The sequence below is a fragment of the Olea europaea genome, chromosome 16 (assembly GCF_002742605.1).
Source record: "Olea europaea var. sylvestris chromosome 16, O_europaea_v1, whole genome shotgun sequence".
NCBI lineage: Eukaryota > Viridiplantae > Streptophyta > Magnoliopsida > Lamiales > Oleaceae > Olea > Olea europaea.
Window position 1 is genome coordinate 3,242,117 of NC_036252.1, and position 23,316 is coordinate 3,265,432.

Consider the following 23,316-nt stretch of genomic DNA (forward strand, 5'->3'; position numbering starts at 1 on the left):
GTATAGGGACCCGACCACCTTGTTCTTAGCTTTCCTGGGAAGAGTTTGAATCTAGAATTGTACAATAACACTTTCTGGCCAATTTCAAACTCTCGCCTCTGAATGTGTAAATCATGCCATCTCTTGGTGCGCTCTTTGATCAATTTTGAGTTCTCGTAAGTTTCCATTCTCAGCTCATCCAATTCATTAAATTGCAGCAGTCATTTTTCACCAGCAGCCTTGAGATCCATATTCAACTGTTTCATAGCCCAATATGCTCGGTGCTCCAACTCCAATGGTAGATGACACGCTTTCCCAAAAACCAGGCGGTATGGAGACATTCATATTGATGTCTTAAACGCTGTTATGTAAGCCCATAGTGCATTGTCCAACTTCTTAGACCAATCTTTTCGGGATAAGTTCACTGTAACTTCCAGTATTCTCTTTAACTTCCTGTTTGAAACTTCAACTTGCCCATTGGTTTGTGGATGATATGGAGTTGCTACTTTATGTTTCACCTCATATTTGTTCAACAGCTGCTCTAATTGACGATTTATTAAGTGTTTGCCTCCATCACTTATTATCGCCCTCGGTGTACCATATCTTGTAAATATGTACTTCTTCAAGAACTATATTACCACTTTTGCGTTGTTGGTAGGCAATGCAACAGCTTCCACCCACTTAAAGACATAGTCAACGGCCACCAAGATGTATTGATTTGAGTACGATGGGGGAAAAGGTCCCATGAAGTCTATTCCTCATACATCAAATATTTCAACCTCCAAGATGTAGTTTAGTGGCATCTCATTTCTTCTTGAGATATTTCCGGTTCGTTGACATCTATCGCATCTCTTCACATACTCGAATGTGTCTCTGAATAAAGTAGGCCAATAGAAACCCGACCGTAGGATCTTTGCAGCAGTCTTTAAAGCTCCAAAATGCCCAGTATATGCAAAAGAGTGACAATGCTCTAGAATCTCCGGTACTTCATCTTCAGGAATGCATCTTCTGACGATCTGATCTGAGCCTCTTCTGTAGAGAATGGGATCCTCCCAAAAGTAATACTTCAGCTCTGCGAAGAACTTATTTCTTTGATGGCTAGAATACTCGGGTGGAGGAATGGACTTAGCAAGGTAGTTAACAATATCAGCGTACCATGGGACTTTTTCTACTCCAAAAATTTGCTCATCTGAAAAGATTTCATTGATATCAACTGACATCTCAGGTTCATCCCGTTCCAATCTTGATAGGTGGTCGACTACCACATTTTCACTGCCCTTCTTATCCTTGATCTCAATATCGAACTCTTGCAACAACAATATCCAGCGGATCAATCTCGGCTTAGCATCCTTCTTTGTCATAAGGTACTTCAGAGCGGCATGATCTGTGTAGACAATGACCTTAGACCCAACCAGATATGATCTGAACTTGTCGAATGCATAAACCACAGCTAGCAATTCCTTCTCGGTTGTCGCTTAGTTAATTTGGGCGTCGTTCAAAGTTCTACTTGCATAGTATATCACATGAAAGATTTTATTCTTTCTTTGTCCCAATACCGCACCAACTGCATGATCACTTGCATCGCACATTAGCTCAAAGGGCAAATCCCAATCAGGTGACACAATCACAGGCGTTGTTGTTAGTTTTTGCTTCAAAGTATTGAACGCTATCAAACATTTCTCATTAAACTCAAAAGATACCTCTTTCATTAGCAAGTTGCACAGAGGCTTGGTGATTTTGGAGAAGTCCTTTATAAACCTCCTCTAAAACCCTGCATGCCCAAGGAAGCTTCGAACTCCTTTTACTGATGTAGGTGGTGGTAGTTTCTCAATAACCTGAATTTTTGCCTTATCCACATCTATCCTATTGCTGATACTCTATGTCCCAAGACTATTCCCTCTTGAACCATGAAATGACATTTCTCCCAGTTCAATACTAAGTTCGTTTCTCTGCATCTTTGCAAAACCAAGTTTAAGTGCTCTAAACACTCATCAAATGAGGTCCCAAAGACTGAGAAGGCATCCATAAAGATTTCAATTAATTTCTCCACCATATCTGAGAAAATTACCATCATGCATCGCTGAAATGTGGCATGAGCGTTGCAAAGTCCAAATGGCATTCTTCGATATGCAAAGGTACAATAAGTGCATGTGAAGGTGGTCTTCTCCTGATCATCCGGTGCCACTGGTATCTGATTATAACCCGAATACGCGTCCAGAAAACAGTAGTGGGAATGGCCTACCAATCTCTCCAACATCTGATCTATAAACGGAAGAGGGAAGTGATCTTTCCTTGTAGCGGTATTTAGTTTGCGGTAATCAATGCAAACTCTCCACCTTGTTATCGTCCTTGTAAAATCAACTCATTCTTTTCATTCTGAACCACTGTAATTCCTCCTTTCTTGGGCACAACTTGCACTGGACTAGTCCATTTACTATCTGATATCGGGTAGATTATTCCAGCATCCAGAAGTTTGATCACCTCAGCTCTTACCACCTCCTTCATGTTTGGGTTTAGCCTCCTTTGACTTTCAACTGTTGGTCAAAAATTCTCCTCCATGAGAATTTTATGCATATATAATGAATGGCTGATCCCTTTGATATCTGCTATGGTCCACCCAATTGCTTGTTTGTTATCTCTAAGCACCCTAAGCAGTTTTTCCTCCTCCACTTCATTGACCATGTTTGAAATTATCACTGGAAGTGTATTAGACTCCCCCAAATATGCATATCTTAGGTGTGGGGGCAGCTACTTAAGTTCCAACTTTTGTGGCTTCAGAATAGATGGCTGTGATTTCTCAGGCCCTGTCCCAAGCTCCTCAAAGTATCATTTCCGCGTGTAAGGTGGGTTGGACTCCAAAAATCTTGCACACATTTCTATGTCTACAGAATCAGATTTTGTGGATTGAGAATGTGCAATGCAGGCCTCCAATGCATCTGATGGATTTTGCAGTGTAAACGACTCTTCAATCATTTTATCGATCATGTCAACCCTGAAACAACTGTCAGTCTCTATTGGTAGTTTCATGGCCTTGAAGATATTGAATGAAACATGTTCTTCTCCTAATCTCAATATCAACTGCCCATTCTGAACGTCGATCAAAGCTCTGCCTATGGCCAAGAATGGTCTGCCCAATATTAAAGGAACATCTTTATCTTCTTCCATATCCAGAATCACGAAATCTGCTGGGAATATGAACTTCTCCACTTTAACCAATACGTCTTCAATTATTCCTCATGAATGTGTCAATGATCTGTCAGCCAGCTGTAAGGTCACTGTGGTAGCTTTAGCTTCTCCCAATCCCAATTTCCTGAAAACAGACAATGGCATTAAGTTAATACTTGCACTAAGATCACATAAAGTTTTATCAAAATAAACTTCACCAATGGTACAAGGGACAATGAAACTCCCTGGATCTTTCAATTTTGGCGGGAGCTTTCTCTGACTCCTGGCACTGCACTTCTCTATTTGCATAACTATCTCATGATCTCCTAGCTTTCTTTTGTTTGATAGGATGTCCTTTAGGAATTTTGCATAGCTAGGCATCTGAACCAGTGCTTCAGCGAATGGGATGTTGATATGGAACTTCTTGAAGACTTCGAGAAACTTCTTGTATTGCTGCTCCATCTTTTGCTTCTTCAGCCTCTGTGGAAACGATATGGGTGGCTCATATGGGTTCACAGTTGTAGTCACTTTATCCCTTGAGTTTCCTTTATTTGCTCTCGGTGTTGGCTCTTTTGTCTGCTCTTCTTGCTCCAAAGTCTCTTCTACTTCACGAGACATCTCTTCTCTGTTTGCCTCGGGGTTATTCACTTGTCTCTCAGGTAATTGCACTCCACTTCTTGTTATTATAGCCTTTGCATGCCCTTTCGGATTGACTTCTGTGTTACTTGGCAAGATGCATGGTGCTCTACCTGTTAATGCAACTGCCATCTGTCCTATCTGAGTTTCCAAATTCTTGATGGCTTTCTGGTCCTGAAGAGTGGCTTCTGTCTTCTTCATGAATTGGTTGTTCGCCTCCATATATTGGTTGGCCGGTTCCATGAATTTGTCGAACATTTCTTCCAATTGAGGCTTCTTCTCTTGCTGTTGATATTGCCCCTGTGGCTTATTCTGATTTTGGTTGCTCCAAGAAAAGTTGGGGTGCTTTTTCCAGCTTGGGTTGTAGGTCTCTCCATACGTGTTATACTGCTGGCGTTGTCCCCATTGAGCAAAATCTGCTTGCTCTTTTCCTTGTGCCAAAATTGGACATTCTGATGTCACATGCTCAGCTCCACATTTCTCACAGTTTGCTTTCTTTGTCTGCGCTGCGTTAGCTGACTGAGTCATGTTTTCCACCTTGTGAAATAAGGAATCAATCTTAGCGGATAACGCTGAATATACATCCACTTCATAAACTCTTGGTGTCTTCTTTGGTACTGCTCGTTCCATGGTCCACATTGCTGAGGTCGTCGCCATTGTCTCATATAACTTCAATGCTTCATCAATTGTTTTCGTGGACAATGACCCATTAGCCGAAGAGTCGACCATGCTTTTGAAAGCTGGAAGTAGCCCCGCATAGAAATATTAGACCTGAAGTCCATTGCTAATCCCGTGGTGTGGACACTTCCTTAGTAGATTTTTGAATCTGTTCCAAGCCTCATCGAAATTCTCAGATTCACCTTGCCTGAAGATAGATATGTCGTGCTTTAGCTTTGCTATCTTGGCCGGTGGGAAGAACTTAGTACAGAACTTCTGAGCTAGGTCATTCCAGGTAGTAATGCTGGCTATCGGCTGAGAATCAAGTCATTCAATCGCCTTGTCCCGCAAAGTATGTGGAAACAGTCTTAATCTTATGGCGTCATCAGAGATTCCTTGATATCTGAAGTGCTGGCACATCTCTAAGAAACGCGAGACTTGCGTGTGCGGATTCTCTTCAATTCTTCCATAAAACTGATATCCGTTCTGGAACAGTTGTATCACATTTGTCTTCAAATGGAAAATTGGCTGCCCGAACGGTGGATATACAATGCTGGACTGGCTTTGAATGATTTGAGGGGTCATGAACTCTCCAACGAGCATGTTTCCTTCATCTTCTTCCCCTTTTTCATTGGCTTGTACAATAGGATTGTGTTGTACATTCTCCATCTGATTTCTCGCTGCTCTGTTTTCTCTCTGCCTTCTTCTTAAGCTTCATTCGATCTCTGGATCGGCTAGGAGTAGATCTCCTTCAGCAGATCTTGGCATGCACTTCTGCAAGAGAATCCAATTTAAACACTGAAATAACTAAAATAAGCACTTAAGTAATAAAACTAAATAAGCAATAAAATGAACTAAAATAAAATTAACAATAAAAAGTTCGAATTAGTGCTAAATTGAATAAAATTAAATGAATACTCAATCCCCAGCAACGGCGCCAAAAACTTGCTCACGAAATAATTCTTTCGATTTAAAACTACGGCAAGTGTACGGATTGTGACAAGTAATAAAGTAGATTTTTAAAAGTCCGAATATCGTCCCACAGAGATTGAGTAGTTCAATTCTATATAATCTAGCCTTAACCGAGTCTAATTGAGTGAAAATATGGTCCAAATGCAAAAAGCCCTAATTTCAATTAAAAATCCTAATTTCTCAATTAGGAACCCTAATCTCGAAATTTCTCTAATTAAACGACTCAAACACTCAAGTAAATGAAATTATGCAAATTCAAAAGCTAATTTATGGAAATGAATCAAAATAAAATCACTAGGATCACGAATCCCCAATTGAAGCTATAAAAACCCTAATTTCATAAAATCAATGACCCGATGGAAATTTGTCAATTCAATGTTCCTAAATCTATCCAACATATTCTCTCGATATATATTAGACCTATTCTTACACATCACCAGCCTATATCTCTATGGATGATGCAAATATACAAGAATGCATGTGATTTTGTGAACAATTAGAGAATTGTATAAAGCATAGGGGTATATCTCTATCCCCTATCGGACCCTATGTTGATTTACACCTTATCAAACATATTCCACTTCTCTCAAATGTAAGAAATAAGTCATCAACACTCACACAATCATTGGCCACTAATTGCGGAAGAAAATCAATTCATATAAACCAATCAAATTGTCCAAACGAGTCTTTATATTAAAATCATGAAATATGGAATTAAAATAACAAAAAATGGTTCATCGATCACCTAGTGAATTGAAAACCTAGCCTGGAATATTCATAATTACAGAATAAAAAACGAAATTAATAAATTGAAAGAATAGCACTCGTATGAAAATTTCTTAAAATTTTGAATAAAGCCCTGAAAACTCGCTTGAATTCTTGTGGAATCGGCTTCAAGATCGTGTTTCTTGCCTCCAAAAGTTGTAATTTTCTTCTCCCTGGACGTTCTACTCTATTTCTGATGAATTTTGGCTTTTATATCATGTCCTCACGGAGCCCGAAAGAGTTTCAATCAAAAATGCAAATTCAGAATTTTTTTTTTATTTTTTTATAACCATGCGACCGCATGGTTCAAGTGAAATGGCCCATGGAATCCCTGCCACAAGGTTGTAACTTTCAACTTTGCTGTTTTGGTCCCTGAACTTCGTTTTCTCTTTTCTTGATCTCTTTTCTTTCTTTCCTTTGTTTCATCATCAAATATTGAATCCTAATTGACGTTTGGGTCAATCAATTCCTTGATCACTTGCTCGGCTATCTTTTGATTAATTGCAATTTAGTCCTTCATCTTTCACTTTTCTTCAATTCAGTCCAATATTACTTCTTTCTTCCTCCGATCATCTTGTATCGTCCTCAAGCTCATACTTGGCATATTTTCATTCTCGTTCTGCAATTTAGCTCAACTTTCCAATATTTTCACCTTTGGTCCCCGAACTATCGCTTTGTTCCGTTTTGGTCCTTTTTCAGCTCTTTTCTTCAGAATTCCATCTTTTCCATAGAAACACCTACATTGCATGAATTTAACGAGATTAAGTCACAATTTAGCTACTTTGTCCATGTTAAGTCATGTTTGTGAGCTAAATAAGTATGTAAAAACACACTTATCAGTATATACTAGGGAGATCGCCTGTTTGGGCCAAAGAACCAGTAGGGGAACCGCATGTAGGAGTGAATTTCAGCCATTGAAGGGGGTCAACCACTTGCTCAGCACTTAGGAAATTAGCATCTACTTCCCTAATTTTTTTCACCATGCCATTCTGATGATAATCTTCTCTTCCCACATCGGATACAGAAATATCAGCCATGAATTAGGATTTTTAATCAAACCCTTATCTTTAAATAATTAAATCAGTTCTCAGTTCCCAAGACACAAACACAATGGATACAACCCGTTATCCACTTTAAGAGACAGAGACGCAAAAACCACGGTCCAATTAACCCAGTCCACTTTACTTGTCGACAAGGAACACCGAAAGAGAAACACTGACCCAATGTCCAAATGGCTACTGGCTACCCACAAAAGAAACCACAACTAGCAGGTGCGACCAATAACTAACAGCAGTGAAGCCGGAGCTGAGGAGCCGACCTGCAGATGATGCAATAAAGTGACAGTGCACAAGAAATGACCGACGAGAAGGCGACTACTGAAGTCTTTGGATCCAGGAACTTAAAAGTGATAGGCTCAAGGAATTTAGGGCTTTGCCAGACCACCGGAAGCAAAGCCCAACTAGAAATTTGCAGAGTGGCGGCTAAAAATCCACTATGGCACACGAACGAGTAACGATTCACTTCTGAAATTACCTTCAGACGCATCCGACGATTAGAACCAGGTTAGCCGGCTCTGATACCATCTTGAATGAAGATTAAATTGTAGGAAAAAATAATTCTCCTTCATTCTTCCATTGTTACAAGGCAGTCTCTATATATACAATAGAAAGACACGTAAAAAGAAATAAATTAAGGAAAAGAAATTAAATTCTAAGGAAATTAAATCTCCCAGAATATGGTAGGATTGACTGGGCAATTTTGAAAACTTTCCAATAGATATGATCAGAATATTACCATAAATCGGCTTTCAATCATATAAGATATCTTTTTTAGATTTTTTTTTCCAACTTGTGACCTATTTTTCGAATAGCAAATGTTCGAATTGGAAAATTTTTAATTCTAAAAGAATTATAGCTCTTTTAATTAGCTTTCCAACACACTTTGAACTACCTCAATCGGACATCAGAACAGAAAGTTATGACCAAAATGCTAAAAACTGTGCAAAGACAAAATCATGCGCGCGCGAATGCAACTTTCCTTATTTGATTAAAACTCTTTTGGAAAGCAATTTGGAAATGAATGTTAACCCGATTTCATCATACAGATACAAGACAAGGGCAGCAATGAAGAAGACTCTCTCTTACCTCTTCATACACAACAGTTTTGTCAAATTCATTAGGAACAAGCGACAAATTAATATATTTTGAGAGAAAAGATCAAGCCCTAGCAAGGAATTGAAATTCAATTACATCAAGATTTTGAAGAATTCGGCTTTGGAATTGAAGATCAACATTTTTTTTATCTTTTCACTCCATTATTCTTCTTGTAATATAATATGTATATTAATATCCTAGGCTAGATCCACTTTTGTATTAGATGCAGATGAACTCTATTTGTTATTTTCTTCTAATTCAAGACTAACATTTTAGTTTAATTCTTGTGTATCTTGATTTATTTTGTATAGCCATTGCATTATTTAATTGATTGGTCACCAATTAGATAATTAGTTATTTGTTGTAATGTTGAAAAATTCGCAATAAGTTTAGAACACGGCAAAATTTACATATATGCAATAGATGTTAGGAATAACATCTATAACGTGTGCAATCATATAAATAATCTAACATTAATGCATTATAACCATTCGAATTCGGGCTTGGAATAGATTCGAGTTGTGGTTATGATAGATTTAACTTATCTTGAAAAAAAAGGTATATATCATAGCTTTATCAATTATCAAGAACGTATGAACGGAACTAGGTTACGAATCAATAGTTGAAATTGATAGCAATAGGCGGAATCAAAATCTAATACAATCATCCAAAATTTACTAAAAATCAAACTTTTATTGCTTTCTTAGAATAATTTGGCAAAAAATAGAATCAAAATCTCCAATTTGTTTTACATAATTCGAATTCCATACGAAACTAGTAAACTTGAATTGAATTTATTCCCTATGAGATGATACTCTTAACTCACTAAATCCATTACTTGCTAACGATCCCTATACTTGTGAGTTTCGCACGAACAAAAGGGACCTGCAATTTGGGGACTCCTTGGTTTTTAACTATTTAGGTCATGGCTTACAACAACTTGATTTGAATTGGGATGGGAAAGATGGATTTAACGAAACAATATGCCCCATTGATTATAAAACTGAAGGAATGATACTTGATAATTAATTTAAGTGAAGCGATTGTTAGAACACTCAAGCTAGGTGTGACAACTCATGCGATCATTGACTCGTTACAGTGGAACCATGCTTGACTTGCCTCTAGGCTATAAGAAAACCACGTGTGTGTGTGTGTGTGTTTCTCTTTTTGTTAATAGCGAGCATGTTTTATTTGTTGTGATTTATTATTTTGATTCTTAGAAGATGTTGAGTATACTATATTTTTCTCAACAAATGCGAGGTTGGCCACATGATTTCTTTTATTACCATTTTTAATGAATGCAGCTTGAACACGGAGAGGCATGTTGAATCACGTCTCTAACAGATTAAACTTTTAGATTGATCAGTATAATAGCAACTCGGATGACTTTTCTTGCAGGCTCTCTCTCCAGATAAAGTTATGACTGGTGCCATGACACACACATTTATAAAAGCAGTAAAAGAAGCAATTGCAAATGATCAAACAATTTCTTATTCTTGACTGCTCAATTGTATGCACAAGACACGTGAAGAGGACAACAAAGTAGAAAGCCTCCATACTAAAATTTCTCATCATTCAGGCATGTCCATCCTTTAGTTGAATGTCTTATATAACAACTGAGATGAGATCTGCTGTCCAAATGGCTATCCATTCAATGAATTATTGGCATTTCATCAATTTGATTGGTTAGTAGTGAAGTTAATGACATGTCAATAATTCATTGGATGGACAGTCATTCGGACAACAAAATTGGAATCTCAACTCTTTAACTACTTACTTAGCATAGTGTGTATATTTCACAGAAGCGTGAAATGAAAGTAGGCGATAAATTAGCTGGAAGATAAAGAAATAAAGTTTGTATAAGTAATACAGCAAATGACACCAGCAGTACCTAGTTATATAATCAAATCCCGTGTGGACATTAAGCTTCCGTTTTCAGTTGGACCTTGCAATTGAAAGTTACACCTTCAGAAATTGTTGCTAGATTTCAATAAACTGCTTTCTTAGACAGAACAGGGATTCGGTTTCTCAAGTCTATAAAGCTTAGATGGCTCCATCAACATCACATATTTAAATTTACCACAGTTTCTCATAAAAGAAAAGGACAAAAATCTATTATTCTTGTGATCATTTTTGTCCTAAGTTCAAATGTTTATTTGAACTTTACAGAAGAAAATATCTGGTTACTCTGTGCAGGAATGCACACAATTTTCCCATAGCATCTGATGTTGCTTCTCAACTTTTATCAGCTATTTTTATGTAGAGTAATTCCCCTTGTAACGAGGGATTTTTTTGGCCAGGCAATGTACACGTGCTGAGCTGGCAGCATTTGATTGGCAGTTTTTCTTTTCTTTTTCTTTTTTTTTTTTATTATTGTTTTTGCCAACTGTAAATGAAAAATTGACAATATAAACCCTGGTAAAATCCCCGTTGTACATGTAGCAGCTCTTATTTATGAAATTATACTTTCATGAAGAAATAAAATCTGCAGGAATTGAAAAACAAAGATTTTAAAACTTATATTTCATGTTTTCTCAATGTGACTGGTTCTATGGCTGTTTAAACTTGATATGTGATGCATTAAATTGAGTTGGACCATTTGGATTCAAGACAGTCAGCACGGCCAGCCCAGAATGTATGGTCCATGCCAGTAGTGTCAGACCTAAAGAGGGCCTAAAATGCGGTCCGTCCCATTTAACACCTCGACCCTGTGTTTGTCTCTAAACAATCGTTGTCATCTTCAGGCACAACATCGGGCACAACATCGATATTAAAGCCAGACAGGCCAATGATAAGTGTTTTCCTTATAAGTTGATCTTGAAATGGAGAAAAATAATTTTGTTCAGGATTGAGTCTGGCTTGCATTTGAGAGAGAACTCACGAGAATGTAAAAGCAACCAATTTAAAGTGCAAACATATCTTTTCAGAAGTTTTAAAAATTTATAAACATCAAATGAAAAATAACGAAGCAACATCTTAAATAATTGTTTAAGCCATAAGTAGCAAAATCTTGTTATTCTGATCCGGCTACAAATTAGCATAAGCTATCAATTAAGCCTAACTATCAGGGAAAAATTTCACAGGGTTGCTGCAGGTTACTCACAAACAGGTGGGTCCCATGATTTTTTGGATATTTTTTTAATAAGGTGGGGCCCACCTGTTTGTGAGAGCCTGTACAAACCCTGAAAAAAATTTCCCTGGTAGTGTAGCATTTCTCATTAACGTATTATGGAAAAAAAATTATAGTATATAGTGTTGAATTTTCACATATGTATTTGAAGAAACAATTAGATAAAGCAATTGATTTCAAATGTATTAATCTTTGTCGATTGTGTAAAATTGAACTATAATATCTATTGAGAAATTAGGTGGACCGGCTACTTAGCGAAATGAGAATAAAACCAACAAAAAATTCATTATCATTGTGATATAATCTATCTCACCAAACATGTCAAGATCTACGTGGACAGTTAAGAAGACAACGTAGAACACTACTCGTTCCTTGATATAAGTGCTAGTCTGCTAGAGTATCTCCAATACAATCTATAAATTGTCATCTAGATGGTATAAACAAGTTAAAGACATAATTGTTTAAGTGAAATTGATGTCTAATGAATAGATAGTCAAACCCAAAGTTGCTTTTCAATCAGTTATAGCACATGTTTGGTAATGATTTAAATCGGAGTTTAATTTAAGTTAAAATCAAACAATCAATATTAATCACATATTTTATCGCTCCACAACTTTTCAACCACACATTTTAAAAACTTCTATAAAAATATACTAAAAATCTAATTTTAATTCCCACCAAATAGGGGCATAATATGGTTGCACATTAATTTTTAATAATTATTTTTCTTTTGAAATTCTCTCAGTAGTTAGAGATTATTATTATTATTTCCTTCTTCTTTTTTTCTTTTATTGCAGAATATGAATTGTAAGAGCTATTTTATATGCACAAAAATGAAAAATGCTTTACAATTATATAATTCACAAGCTACAAGAATATGATTTCCTAATTGAACTATTTCGAAGCTAAAGCTAAAAGATTGCGAGAACCCACGTATCGCACGCACATGCACGAACGCACATACTACGAATAGAAACTAGGCTGCATGTTATATATAGCCTTTATTACAAGAAATTATGGTAGAAAACAATCAGCCAATGAAATCTTTTGCTCAAATTACAGAGAAATAATGGTAAAAATCTACAAGACTAAGAAATCGAGCTAAAATAAACCACACAACTGGCGAAACATAATATTGAAGAGGACGAAAAGCATTTATGTTGTTTCAAATAAAACCAGTACCTTATATGATGAAATTCTCTAGACTTCAAGCATCTGTACCCTAACAAATTGCATCTCATGCAACATTATATGCATAACATGAGCACAAGGACGAAAGTAACATTTTACCCCTTAAACTGGACAACAACAATGGATATATCGTCTTTACTTTCCCGATTCAAAGCTTCCGTTGAGAGTTGCTTGGCTGCCTTCTGTGGGTCTTTGATCGTCCTTACAGAATCAACTGCCTCTTGATTGGACATTACCTAGAGGTGGGTCCGCAAGAAATGGAGGGGAGGTAAAAGAAAAGTAGGGTCGTGAGCAATAAAAACAAAGTCAAAATAAAATTGAAAGAAAACTCTGGAAGATGGGGGTTTCACCTTCCACAAACCATCGCTAGCAAGGATCAAGAAATCGGTATCTGCATCAATATCAGCGTTTGTAATATCAGGATCAGACCGCAAGTGAGATTTAAGGTTCTTGTCTCCAAAAGCACGAGAAACAGCCAATTGTCCATTTACTCGTGCAACGTCTCCTGGTAAAAAATGCATTGGGATAGGTTTTATGACTAAAATAAAGTAAAACCATTCAAAACTAGGCTATGCTTCAGTAAAAAGGATATGCTCTATATCAAAATAACGACATTGATTTTCAAGAAGTGAGAATTTGCATTCAAATAATCACACAAGATTACTAGTCCCTTCAGAAGACCTTGTAATGAACAATCACTGTATGTATTTAAATAGAATGCCAAAAAAAGTTTTTGCAAGACAAAGTTCTTGTCAAGATTTTACATTCACGATTTACTACGAGAAACTATTAGGACTTGCCAAAAAAAAGTAAAGGAAATACAAGGTGAGACTTAATGCAATTTACCAGAACTTTAGCCCACTCGCTTTATTTTATTATACACTAACTAGAGCAATCATATTTGCTTTCTACTTCCTACTTGTCAAAAACTTTCCATAGCGACCATAAGCATTCCAGTCATAATGTTACAAGCACTATCACGATAAGATATAAAATTGCTTCATGCTGAATTGTTGATGATACATTTTGTACTGCAAAACCTTTGTCAATGAATTCCAGTGTACAGTTTATATTTGCACCAGAGAGGCTGATGCATAATTAACAATTTATTTGGAATAGAAGTTGGGCACGCTCCCGTGCATTTGCTCATGCATCCTCTCTATCCTTAGTGATGTAGCATTAACTATCTTGATCTACTTGTTACCTATATTTACTCAAATTGAGTGAAATGCCGTGTAGATGCTCAGCCCCCCCCCCCCAACATCGTGGCATGTGTACGAGTTAATTAAACGAGTGACCCCTAAACTTTATCTATGGTTACTACTTGCTCATCGAAAATTAAACGATTACTCAATGCTCATTGAAATATTCATTAGATTACCCATCAATCATCATAGTCAATTTCATTTGTACATGTGGACAAATATTTATTCATCGGATATAAAAAAAAAATGACGTGGCATACTGAATCATAGCCATGCCATTAGAAATTTGTATTTTATAAATGAAAAAGAAAGAAAGTGATATTGAAATTGCCAAATCACCTTCTTCCCCATATTATCTTCCAGTTTGGAATTGAGAAGTTTAAAATAGAAAATTCAGATGATAATAAACAGGAAGGTTCTGCTATTTTGGCCTCATAGAGATCTTTCTCCTCCAAATCAGCATGATGGGGATGACTGTGCCATCATCTAGTGCAATTTCAGTTTCCACTTCAGACTTGCCTCTCAAGGATATATGAGCCGACCATGTTTTGAGTTTGCAGTTAAAACTTTCACCGGCGAAGTTCCTATGGCTAATAATTCTTGTATTCAGAATTCATCACACCAGCCACTTGTCTCATCATAAATCAGTAAAATTAATCGATCACCTTCTTCCCCAAAATGAAAAAATTTTGAATCATGCTCTGATCGACAAAATTGGGGATGTGAACCATCCAAAATTAATGCCCCAATTTCATTTATTGCTGAGGATGTGTGTTTTCAAACAAGTGTGCATGTGTGTGTAATTTAAATTTATTTATGTTCCTCAATAATCTTGGGTATATGACTATTTAGTTAAAAAAAAAAAAAGTCGAGCAACCTAAATTATTTTTGGGGATGTGAATTATGAACCTAGGATGTGGAATTGGGGAGGAATAGTGATGGCAACGGCCCCGCCCCGCCTTAGATTAGACGGGGCAGCAGCTTGCCCCTTTTATTTTGTCTCCACAGGGCGGTTCGAGTCTGGGCATCCTTTTTGCCATCCCTAGGGAGCAAAGTGATTTGGGGAAGAAGGAAGGTGAATTGAAGGAATTTTAATTTCAATTTTTTTATTTATAAAATACAAATTTTTGATGATGTGTTTTTTTATATGCCATATATAAATATTTGTCCATATGTACAAATGAAATTGGTTATGGTGATTGATGGGTAATCTAATGAATATTCCAGTGAGCATTGAGTAACCGTTCAATTTTCGATGAGCAACTAGTAACCATAGGTAAAGTTGAGTGGGCACTCATTTAATTAACTCGGCATGTGTACATATCCGAGACTTGCATAAGTCCACAAAATGAGAAACTATACGCATAGCTTTTGGCACAATCATCAGAGATATTCACTTGCTCAAAAGCCACTATGATTAACATATTGTCCAACTCTCCTACCAAGACCTACAATCTCCAACTTGAGTTCAAATTGATATCTTCAATATTAGATCGTAGGTATTTCTAATCACGCGCGTGGAACTACTAGAACACTTTTCTGCATGATTTACTGTACTTCGATTGCAGATCATATCATAAGTCATCAAATTTTGAACTCCAAGACATAAAGAGGCATATATAATTGCCCCAAATAAAATTATAAGCAGAATGTGTAGTCATCGTCATCTGACGAATGACTGTTAGAAGTAAAAAGAAGATGCATTGGTACCACTTACACTTAATTACTCTGTCTATTTCTGGTACATACGTGAAGGGTTGAGGATGGTGGCCACAAGAGTTGAAGGTAAGGTACCCATTTGCACAAAATGCTAAGGTTAGGAAATCCTATGCAATTTTCCCTTACTTTATTTTTTACTTATTTTAGCTCAAAGTAAGGGTATAATAGTCTTTTAAACAAAAATTAACTTCTTAACTGTCAAATGACAGAACCCATCTAGTAAGAATCAATGACGCTACAAGGGTAATACATTGGGGACCTATGATTCTTGGACTTGGATACGGGAACGTACCTAAGTGTCAGATCTTTTATTTTCTAAAATGTAGGATATAAGGACGAGGCTGAAAAAAGTCCAAATTTGGTTAATACGGTTTTATTGTCAACCTTATTAACCTATCAACACTATTAATATGGCTTTTTTGTCAATCTGATTAACCTAAAAGCATTAGTAGCAATGGATAAAATAACTCATTTGACTAAAATCACGAAAATTGTATAACAATTAGAAGATAAAAACCCCTATATAAATTGCAGTGTCCAAATGGAGTACCCATACGTACTCCGATCATTTCGAAAAGTCCAAGCATCACATTTGGGGACAACACTGATGGAGAAGTTGCAACAAGGTCCACCAGTTGGGAACTAATGGAGCAATTTTCCCAAAGCATTTCATTGGAGTCATAAGAACTTTGCCATAAATCAGAAATATACAGTCTTGCATCAAAGATGATTACCAGATGCATCTGACAGATTCAGGCTAGTTATAACAAGTACAACACAGCTACTTAAAATAAAATTCTAGGATTAAATACCTGGCATGTTAGAGACAAATCCACCTCGGGTTTCAATGCTTCCTCGCTCTGTGTTCGGCTCATGATCGATGGTCAACTGTATAGCCTGCCCCTTCCTCGAAAGGACTGCTCGTGAATCTCCAACATTAGCTACCCACAGAAGTCGACAATTTATGAGAATTGCTGTAACAGCAGTGGACCCACCTCGTCCCAAGTCAGGATTGTGTGACAGAATTGCCTCATCAGTTCTTTCATAGGCTTTAGCAATAGACCTATTTGGATCCGTCCAAAAGTCCTCCTGGAGTAATATAACAACGGTAGGAAGAGTAAACCAATTGATGCCTAAAATATAGCTCTCAAAAGCATATCACTACCTTTAAGTTGATGAAGTGGTAACTTAATCATCACATGCAAGCAAGTCATATATACAGTAATCCAAACAACTGATTAAAGAAGAGAGAGAGAGACCATATTGCAGTGTGTGAAATGTGTGCAAAAGAAGAAACTCATAAGTTAGCACATCAGAGTTGCCAGATGCAGATTGTAAGCATAAAATAGATATGTATTTTAAAAGTTAGAATGATAAATTCCCACTAGGAGAATGTTTGGCTAAGCTTATATATAAGCACTTTATTCCCCTTCGGTGACTGTACGTAGTGAGAATTTAGATGCTCTTGGCTATGCTTTGGTGGTGATAACTGTTAGGTGACACATGAAAAGAAAGGAAAAAGTAAAGTTGATCGAGGAAACACGCAAAGAGATGAATGAGCGACTAGATTCGACTCTGATGATAAACAAATCATCTTAAAAGCGAGATGGCACCAAATACAAATCTGAACTTTCAAAAACGGCTACAACCATCCAGCATATGATGTAAGTCCTACAAACACAAGGCTAATACTATTCTTTACTACAAATTAACAGAGGTCCCTCAGAATATTTTCAGGTTGTGATATATATATCTATTCTTGAAGGTTCACTCGTATCCATTTCTTATTGTCAAATTTATGTATAGAACTTTCAGCTCATTCTTACTCTCCACACCACAACAAATTCCTACTGTCCTTTCGGGGATATCCCACCTCAAACATCACCTACCTGTTTAAAGGGAAAAAAAAAGATAAAAAAGCCTCCGTTTGAGCCTCATTCTTTAAACCTCATTTTCAACCACATATTCTCTCAATAAAATAATTTTGTACGTAAATTCAAAATTTTTCCTTATATAACCAAATTCTCAAAATAAATAAATAAATAAATAAATAATAATAATAATAATAAAATAAATAAATAAATAAAATAAAAAATCACTTTTTTACAATTCTCAAAAATGGAGCTCAAACAGAGCCAAAAGTATTACTATTATCCAAACTACCATAAAATTCAAACAACGATCTTAAATAATCATTTAAACAATTTTAACCCAAAAGAACTGATGAGAAACTTTGAAAAAGGTCTTTAACAGTCAAGTTCAGGAAATAATGCCATTTATACATTCATTACGTTAAACGCTGCTTGTCTCAATATATTGTATACATCATAATCCATCTCATGCTAATTCATTTAAAGAGAAACAAACCTCCTTCAAGATATTGGAAAACAGATGCTTTTGTAAGTAAGCCGGCACAGTATCTCCCAAATGCCCATCATAAATAGCAAATAGTCCTAGCTCGCGACCATGAAACTGTACAAACTTAGCAACATGGAAATCCTCCATAGGATGATTTGCTTTTCCTTTTACTAAACTGAATCCATACTTTACAGGTCCCTGATGACTTCTTCCCTTGCCGGAGCCACTCGAAGAACGGCCTCCTGCAAGCTAAAGAAAAAGAGGAACCTACACTTTTAAACTCATTGGAAACACAAAAAGATGCACTCGATGCCCAACAAACAATCTTAATGATGGAAAATTACAATGTGCGTGTACCAAAAGATTTGATGGATTTTTCAAATTCCTTACTCATTTTGATGATTACACATGTAACTAACAATTGGTAGCAACCTTATCCAAAGCATCAAACTAAAATGAAATGAAACGATTTTCCTGTGAAATAAAAAACCCACTGTTCTAGCATCAAAAAGATCATAAACCCTCAACTATTTTGACAAACCCGGGGAAACTCAACCATACCTCATAATTCATCAAAAACACTAACAAAGTTTTGAAAACTCAGACAGAACCAATTTTGATAAACCCCTTTTGAATTAAATCAGTATGTATACAAATATCATCTCAAAATTCATGGGATCGTCAGCCTTCTGATGACCTAATCAAGACAAAGCAGAAAAACTATGAAACCCCAGATAAATAACAGCAAGCAAATCCTCACCTGAAAACAGCAGAAATTACCCATATAATTCTGATGTTCCACCTCTCCAGTTCAACATCTACTATCAACTTCCCAAAATTGAAAATCCAGAACCTTTAAAATCAAAAAACAGCAATCTTGATCATCATAAACCACAAACCCGCCAAGAAAAACATAATCAAAATATAATTCCTTAAAGAACCAAGATATTCAACAAAAATCTCAACTTGGGTATCCAAGAATTTCCACTTACCGATCCTCCAGTCTTCAGATCAAGAATTGACTATCTTGCCGACTTAATTTCTATACAAACAGTATAGGTCTATACAAGCAAAAACTATCTATATAAAGATCAAAATAAAATCAAGAAATGATAGCAGGAATTATAGCTTTGTTGGGGAAGGGGATAAATAATAAATAAGCAGGCAAGAATGGTTGCCAATAGGCCAAGCTTCCCCTTGTTGACTTTGTTTCTTTTATTGTTAAAAAAAAAGCTCATGCCATGTATGTCTGTATTGTAATAATGTTACAGCCAGTCAGAAGCGCTGTTTGTTTGATTTTGTTTATTACAGCTGTTTCTTTTCTTGATTTAAGGTCCCAGGTTTCTTACAAGTCGAAAAAAAGAGGCTTCTTACTGGTCAAAGGTAGTACTTTCGTAGGTGGAGTGGGGTTAGGGGTTGTGATTTTGGGTCAGCTATTACAGAATTTATCAATCCCAAAGGAAGGGCCTTTGATTTTCTGCCGCCCTTTCATTTCTTTCTTTTAATATTCGGCTCTTTGCCCAAATACAAAAATTATCCAACCCATTTTGAGGGAAAAAGAAAGAAAGAATTAGTTGTAATGATATTTGTACATTATAATTTACAAATTAATGTACAAATTGATGATGTATATTATATTAATAAATTTCCTTTTTTCCCTCTACTTTTTCTCTTTCTATCTCTTCTAGTTCTATGTCATCAATTTGTAAATCGATCTGTTAATCATAATGTATAAATAATATTACTCTTAGGGTCGTTTGATTACAAGAATAGAATTTAGGTGGAAAGAAAACGATTTTCAAGGAATTGAATTGCTTAAAACTTGTTTTACTGAGAATTATCAATTAAATTGTTTGATTGGTATAATTTTTCATCTTCAAAATATTGAAATTTTGAATTTTTTGGTATTCATTTCACTATATTTTTTATGAAAATTTTCAATTAAAGAAATAGAATTTATTACAATTATCGATAGAATTTATTTCCATTGCTGAAAATAAAAAAAATATTAAAAAAAAAAACCTGGAAAACCCATTTCCCGCCAAAATCCATGGGAATTGGTTTTCCACAAAACCAAAGGAAAAGGGTCACGTGAGTTTGAATGCATGAACAAAAGAGGCGAACATTTTTATTACATGAAAATGTAAGTCCAATATTAACCAAAAAAATTTTATTTTTCCAAAAAATTTCAATACTGTTTAAGTTATTTTTAATAAAAATATGGATTAAATTATTAAATATAATTTTTAAAAATAGCTAAATGTGACAAACATACACATGTTGTATTCAAGTATATTAATGTCTCAAAAGATAGAAAATAGGATCTAAAGACATTTATATTTTTAATTTCCTCACACTTCAATTGATTACATAGAAGAAAAGTATTACCTAAGCCAAATCAAGAATGGACATACATAATCATGCAATTGGACAGAGGACGTACTTGTGGCACCCTATCGCTTGGCCATCAATATACTAAAAACTTAAGTCTGATGACTACGTTTGGACGAACAATTGAGGTACATGATCAATCCCTATGCAATGATCAAATAGGTCAAGTAGACTCAGATTTTTCAAGTTGTAGGTCAAAATAGATGAGACGTAATGCAAAAAAATTGATTAAGTGAATTTCTACGGTAACAAGTAATAGTATTTGAGAAAGCTCGTTAAATGTCATTATTATTGAAGTTTAACAGTTGTGTTGTGATTTCTTACATGTTATAGAAAGTTTTCAAGATTCTTTGATTAGTGACATTTCAAATAGATTTTCCAAAAAGCCGAATGATTTTCTTCTACTTGGTCAAAATAGAAGTAGATGTAATTATTTGATGAAGTCAATAATGCATCATTAAACATGTAACGGGCCAACTTTGCTTTTTAAGAGTTAAATTCAAATTTGAAAAATAATTATTTGAATGATAGGAAAGTTTGGTCAAACTTGTTGCAGATGTCATTCTGCATCCATTTATTTATGGCATGTTTCTTAAATGAATTGAATAATATTGAAGAAAAAAAAAAAAAAAAGGGAGAAGAATTAATTGTTCCAATGGTCACCGAACTTAGGTCCATGTCTTAAATTGGTCACTGAATTTAAATGTCAAGTTTCGGTCACTAAACTTAAGTTCATGTTTTCAATTACTCGCTCAAATTTAAAATGTTGAGTTTTGACCATTGAACTTTAAAAAATGTTGTACGTTACTCACTAACATGAATGTTGAATTCTGAAAAATATCGATTTACAATTATAATGTACACCATTTTTCAAAGTTCAGTGTCCAAAATTTGATATTTTAAATTTTAGTGAACAATATAAAACATGAATTAAAGGTCAATGAATTCGACATTTTAAACTTTAGTAATCAATTAAAGACACCAATCAAAGTTCAATGACCATTGGAACAATTAACTCATTAAAAAAATCAATTAATTACTTTCCTTCAATCATTAGTCATTACTAGCAATATTGAAATGTGTATATTTTTTATCAAAAAGATTTTTTCACTACTTCAGCAATTGTTTACCTTGGGCTCACTTTAACAAAGAGTTGATATCTACCACGAATGATGAAACCAACTATCAAGGATGAGGTAAAGGTTAAATATCGAAGTTGAACTGGAATTAGCATAAAAGAGGACATTTAGAGTTACCCAAAAGAAGAGTCAACCACGATTACAACAGTGAAACCACCTATCAAGGACGAGATAGAGGCTAAATATCGAAATTGAACTAGAATTAGTGTACAGGGTGACGTTTAAGTCACCTACAACAAGAGTCAATTAGGAGAATTACTCAATTATACCTAGAAAAGCTGAATGGTCTATTATATATTTATCATAGAAAAAGCCTCATACTTATTACTATTACAAATACTAGTATGAAAATTACCTTAAAAGACAAATATTAGAATATTTACACAATCTACAATTACGAAGACTAAACATATATAGAAAGTAGAAAACTAGGTTGAGTGTCGATCGAATGTTGAAACAATGAATAACAAAGTAAGGTAAACAATCTTATCGGACAAATCTCTCCAAAAATCAATAATAGCCATTAATTATTATAGAATTGTAAAGAAAGAAAAAGAGATTGTTTTATATGGATTCCTTAGATACTATTGCCATCGAACCTATATGATGAAATTGCAATTAAAGAAAGTATCAAAGAACTCTTTGGTTAGTCATATTACAACTAGATTTTCTTTGAAGGCCAAATGATTTTCTTCTACATTATCAAAATGCACAAGTTTTCAACCGGATGTTTGTTTTATACCATTATTAAAAGGCATAGAGAAAATATTTTTTATTTGATAAAATAGAATTACTTTTAATTTAAAGTAGGTGTGATTGTTTGAATGAAGTCAATAGTGCAGCATTCAATTCAACTTTGTATGTCCACCAGCCAATTTGCTTTTCAAGAATTGAAATGTTCAGTCTTAAAATTAATTATTTGGATGATTTAATGAGCAAGTTTGGTCAAATAAATTGCGTCGATTCATTTATGGTATATTTATTTGGTATAAGGATTGAATTCTTAGATTATTAAAGAAGAAAGGAAAAAAAAAATTATTTATTATGCTGTCCAGTTATATTTATTAAACAGTACTTTGCAAAAACATTCACAATTAATTATACGTAATTGTGTTTATCTGGCATTACTTTAAATTGGGCATTAACTACATCAGTTTCTATTTTTTCCTTATCACATATTTAAGTTTATTATATCACTTCAATAATTGATAAAGAAGGAAATTAAAATTGGTAAAAATTTAGTTACACAAAACTCTAAATCACTCTAAAATCTTGTATCATTTGTTAAAGACCAATTTTTCAAATTTCTAAGCACACTTCTTCACAAGTTAATTTGAGAGTGAAGTTTACCTAATTAGTTTGTGACAGCGGTACTAAAGTCGACAATGTTTATAAAAGATACAAAATGACAATTTGGAAAAGTTACTTTCAATAGGAGAGTAATCTCGTGAAATCGTTCGACTAAGAAAATCAGTCATCTTTAACATCTATTCTAAAGAGATGCTTCATATTGACAATGAAAAACCTATCTCGCGGATTATGATCACGAACATGTGTAAGACATTTAGCTTCCATTGGATGAGGATTAACATCAGATTTTTAATAAATTTTGATAAAAATTAATGAAATGTGTAATTGAAAAATCTCGATTTCATAAAATATGTGGTGAAAATTAATTGTTCTCTTTAACTTAAATTAATTTCTATCAAACAGAAACTTAAATGTTTTTGTATAAAGCATGCAGCCATTCTACATTTCTCCCATTTTGACTTCTCTTCCCTCAGCTGATGATCTCATGAAAATAAGTTCCATTTCCATTATTACAAACTCTTTTAATTTACTAAAAAACCACTCTT

General features: G+C 34.9%; 1 protein-coding gene across 3 annotated transcripts; it reads right to left on the bottom strand.

Annotated features, from left to right (window-relative positions):
* Positions 1–12,421: 12,421 nt before the first annotated feature.
* LOC111411730 (probable protein phosphatase 2C 9) lies at positions 12,422–19,216 on the bottom strand. 3 transcript variants are annotated; one of them, XM_023042308.1, is made up of 7 exons: positions 18,923–19,178; positions 18,691–18,783; positions 17,940–18,179; positions 16,568–16,661; positions 16,385–16,489; positions 12,999–13,153; positions 12,422–12,884 (listed from the first exon to the last, which is right to left on the bottom strand). In XM_023042308.1, the coding sequence occupies exons 2-7, from the start codon at positions 18,712–18,714 to the stop codon at positions 12,744–12,746; spliced, it is 759 nt and encodes a 252-aa protein (XP_022898076.1). In that variant the 5' UTR covers positions 18,715–18,783; positions 18,923–19,178; the 3' UTR covers positions 12,422–12,743. The 3 variants fall into 3 exon arrangements, with proteins under 3 accessions (XP_022898076.1, XP_022898075.1, XP_022898077.1); XM_023042307.1 differs by having other exon boundaries at positions 16,385–16,661; positions 18,923–19,176; XM_023042309.1 differs by lacking the exons at positions 12,422–12,884; positions 12,999–13,153 and adding an exon at positions 13,160–16,315 and having other exon boundaries at positions 16,385–16,661; positions 18,923–19,216.
* Between the last annotated feature and the right edge of the window lie 4,100 nt (positions 19,217–23,316).